We start from the raw sequence: 2,987 nt of genomic DNA on the forward strand, positions 1-2,987 counted from the left end.
TAAGTTTTTACATTTTATTAATCATATCTCCAAGCCCCTCATCCTGTGAAGATGGGGATGAATGTGAATATAACGCTATTGAGTGCCTCGCAACTCATCTCAGCGAACCAGAAAACAATGGATAACACTCAATAATCAGTCATTTTACACAATTTTTATGTCACTCCGATGATGTATATGTATGAAGGGGTGATATGTTTATGTACTTTATTTATAAAACACGCATATCACATCCACAGCTAATGAACTGTATGATTAAACCCATTTTACTGATTCATCCAGATATCATGGAGGATCGAGAAATAAGACTTAACGAATATTTTAGATGTTACTTGCTTCAATTCTTGTTCAAGTGTACATGCGTTAATATGATAAATATATCATGCTTTGTCCATATGTTAATATAATGATTGATATAATACTTAAAGGTTAGTACAATGAATTACTTATCTTAACTTCTTTCCGCAGTAATTGTTGCTAGCTTGCTGCTAAACCACATGGTTGCTTGTTACACCATCATACCTTGTCTTCGATCACACATAAACTGAGTAGCACTCTAAAACACCGTTAAGAACATGTAAATCTTGTATATTAATGAACATGAGTGTTTCTCTAAAACCTATGAATAAATATGCTTTTCTGAAACTATTAATGAATATGCTTGTCTAGTTGCACTTCACGGCACATTGTCGAATGCACAGACACAACTTGAATAGCACACTGAAGGCACTGTTGCCAGCCAATGCAAACACAACTCACTAAATACTCACCAAAAAAATCTCTAAAGAAGCACAAAGAATTACTAAACCGCTAAACTATATACAAAAAATGAAACTAATATGAATAAAAATAATGCACATATGCAAGCTTATCCATTCTCCCCCTCCTTGATTGGACACAATCAATTAATATTCTAGGGGCAAAGGAATTAATTTAGCAACACTGCGCCGAAAAATGCCATTTTTACACTTCACAGTTGCCACTCGCACTAAATTATCACTACCCGGATGAACTTCTTTAATCACACCTAACTTCCACACTTGAGGAGGAACATTGTCTTCTTTTAACAATACGACCATGCCCGGTTGTAGATTAGGCTGAGCGGATTTCCATTTTCTTCTTTGTTGTAACTGGTTGAGGTAATCCCTGGACCAACGTTTCCAAATATGCTGCTTCATTTGTTGAATCCGTTGCCATCTGCCTAGTCTGTTGATAGGTACGTCCAGTAGATCTGGTTCCGGAAGGCTAAGAAGTGTAGCTCCCATCAAAAAATGTCCTGGACTGAGATACATTGGATCTGTAGGATCGTTGGAAATGGCTGTCAATGGTCTTGAATTTAGAATGGATTCAATTTGAATAAGTAACGTGTTCAACTCTTCGTATGTCAGACTTGCTGTTCCTGCTACACGCCGTAGGTGGTACTTCATGGATTTTATTGAACTTTCCCATGACCCCATGTGAGGAGATCTGGCAGGAATGAATTTCCATTCTAAATCTTCTTGAGCTGAGTGTCCCAGGATGTCCTTTCTGTTAGTCTTGGATTCAAAAAATTGTTGCAATTCTCGATTGGCGCCAACAAAGTTTGAACCATTGTCACTACAGATAGATAAGCATTTTCCTCGCCTAGCAATAAATCTCTTCAATGCTGCGACGAAGGCTTGAGAAGTTAAGTCTGAAACTATTTCTATGTGAACTGCTCTAGTGGCTAAACAGATGAACAACGCTGCATAGACCTTCATTTGCATTTTGCTGCGAATTGTGGACTTGACATAAAAGAATCCTGCATAGTTAACTCCCACGTGTACAAATGGTCTTGCTTCATTTACTCTCTCCTTGGGTAAGTGTCCCATTAACTGTGATGAACTTGTTGATCTCCACTTGAAAAAAAACAAACAATTGTTTACTATTGCCGTGACCATTTTCTTAGCTCTTGCAATCCAATATCTGGTACGCAAAGATGCAATAAGAAGCTGTGGTCCTGCATGAAGCAACCTTTTATGTTCTTCTTTGACTATCAGGTGGGTGAAATGATGTTCTGCAGGTAGGATGAATTGATGCTTGTTGTCGTACTCCAAGTTTGAATGTTCCAATCTTCCTCCTACCCTTAGCATTCCTTCCGTGTCCAGAAATGGAAAAAAATCCTTGATTGGGCTCTTTGTTGAAACTTCCATTTGTTCCTGCAAGTTCAATATTTCTTGATGATAGGTAGTATGTTGTACTATCTTGATACATCTGTGTAACGCTAAACGAGGTTCCGAAGCGTCAAGACTATCAGTTTTTCTTTCTGATTTCTTGGAAAGACAATTATGCTTGAATCGCAAACAATATGCTACTACCCTCAACATTTTGTTTAACGATGAATACCTTTTCATAAAGCTTGTTTCATGAACTGCCACCAAACTTATCATGACTTTCTTCTCTTCTGGAATACTAGCAGGCTCATTTTGTTCTTGACATGGCCATTCCGCTGTGTGAAGAAACTCTGGACCATGCCACCACTCTCGAGACTGAATAAGAGTGTTGGGATCCGCTCCTCGACTAACTATGTCTGCCGCATTTTCTTTACTAGGCACGTGATGCCATTGATTGATTGATGTGATTCTCTGAATTTGAGACACCCTGTTGGATTCAAATGTCGTCCAACGATTGGGAGGTGATTTGATCCAAGACAAAACTATCGTAGAGTCTGTCCACAGATATATACCACTGACCTCTATATTCAATATGGATACCGTTTTGTCTATTAGCTTCGAAAGTAGCAGTGCTCCACATAATTCCAATCTAGGCAAAGTTTGCTTCTTCAGTGGTGCAACCTTCGACTTTGAACAAAGTAAATTGACTTCAATGTTTCCTTGATCGTCTGTAGCCCTGATGTACACTACTACTCCAAAATTTTCTTCACTTGCATCACAGAAACCATGTAATTGAATTTCATTAACGTTCTCCGAAGACATTACGTTTCTTGTAATTTGTATCTTCGCCATCGC

General features: G+C 38.3%; 1 protein-coding gene across 1 annotated transcript; it reads right to left on the reverse strand.

Moving 5' to 3' along the window:
* Window positions 1–905: 905 nt before the first annotated feature.
* Window positions 906–2,345, reverse strand: LOC145682296 (uncharacterized). Its single transcript, XM_081753874.1, has one exon. The coding sequence runs from the start codon at window positions 2,343–2,345 to the stop codon at window positions 906–908; it is 1,440 nt and encodes a 479-aa protein (XP_081610000.1).
* Window positions 2,346–2,987: the final 642 nt, after the last annotated feature.

The sequence above is a fragment of the Thermobia domestica genome, chromosome 3, assembly GCF_964235325.1.
Source record: "Thermobia domestica chromosome 3, izTheDome1.hap1.1, whole genome shotgun sequence".
NCBI classification, from domain to species: Eukaryota; Metazoa; Arthropoda; class Insecta; order Zygentoma; family Lepismatidae; genus Thermobia; species Thermobia domestica.

Coding starts and splice junctions, on each gene's coding strand:
- LOC145682296 (XM_081753874.1), bottom strand. CDS start 2,345: ATGTTGAGGGTAGTAGCATATTGTTTGCGATTCAAGCATAATTGTCTT.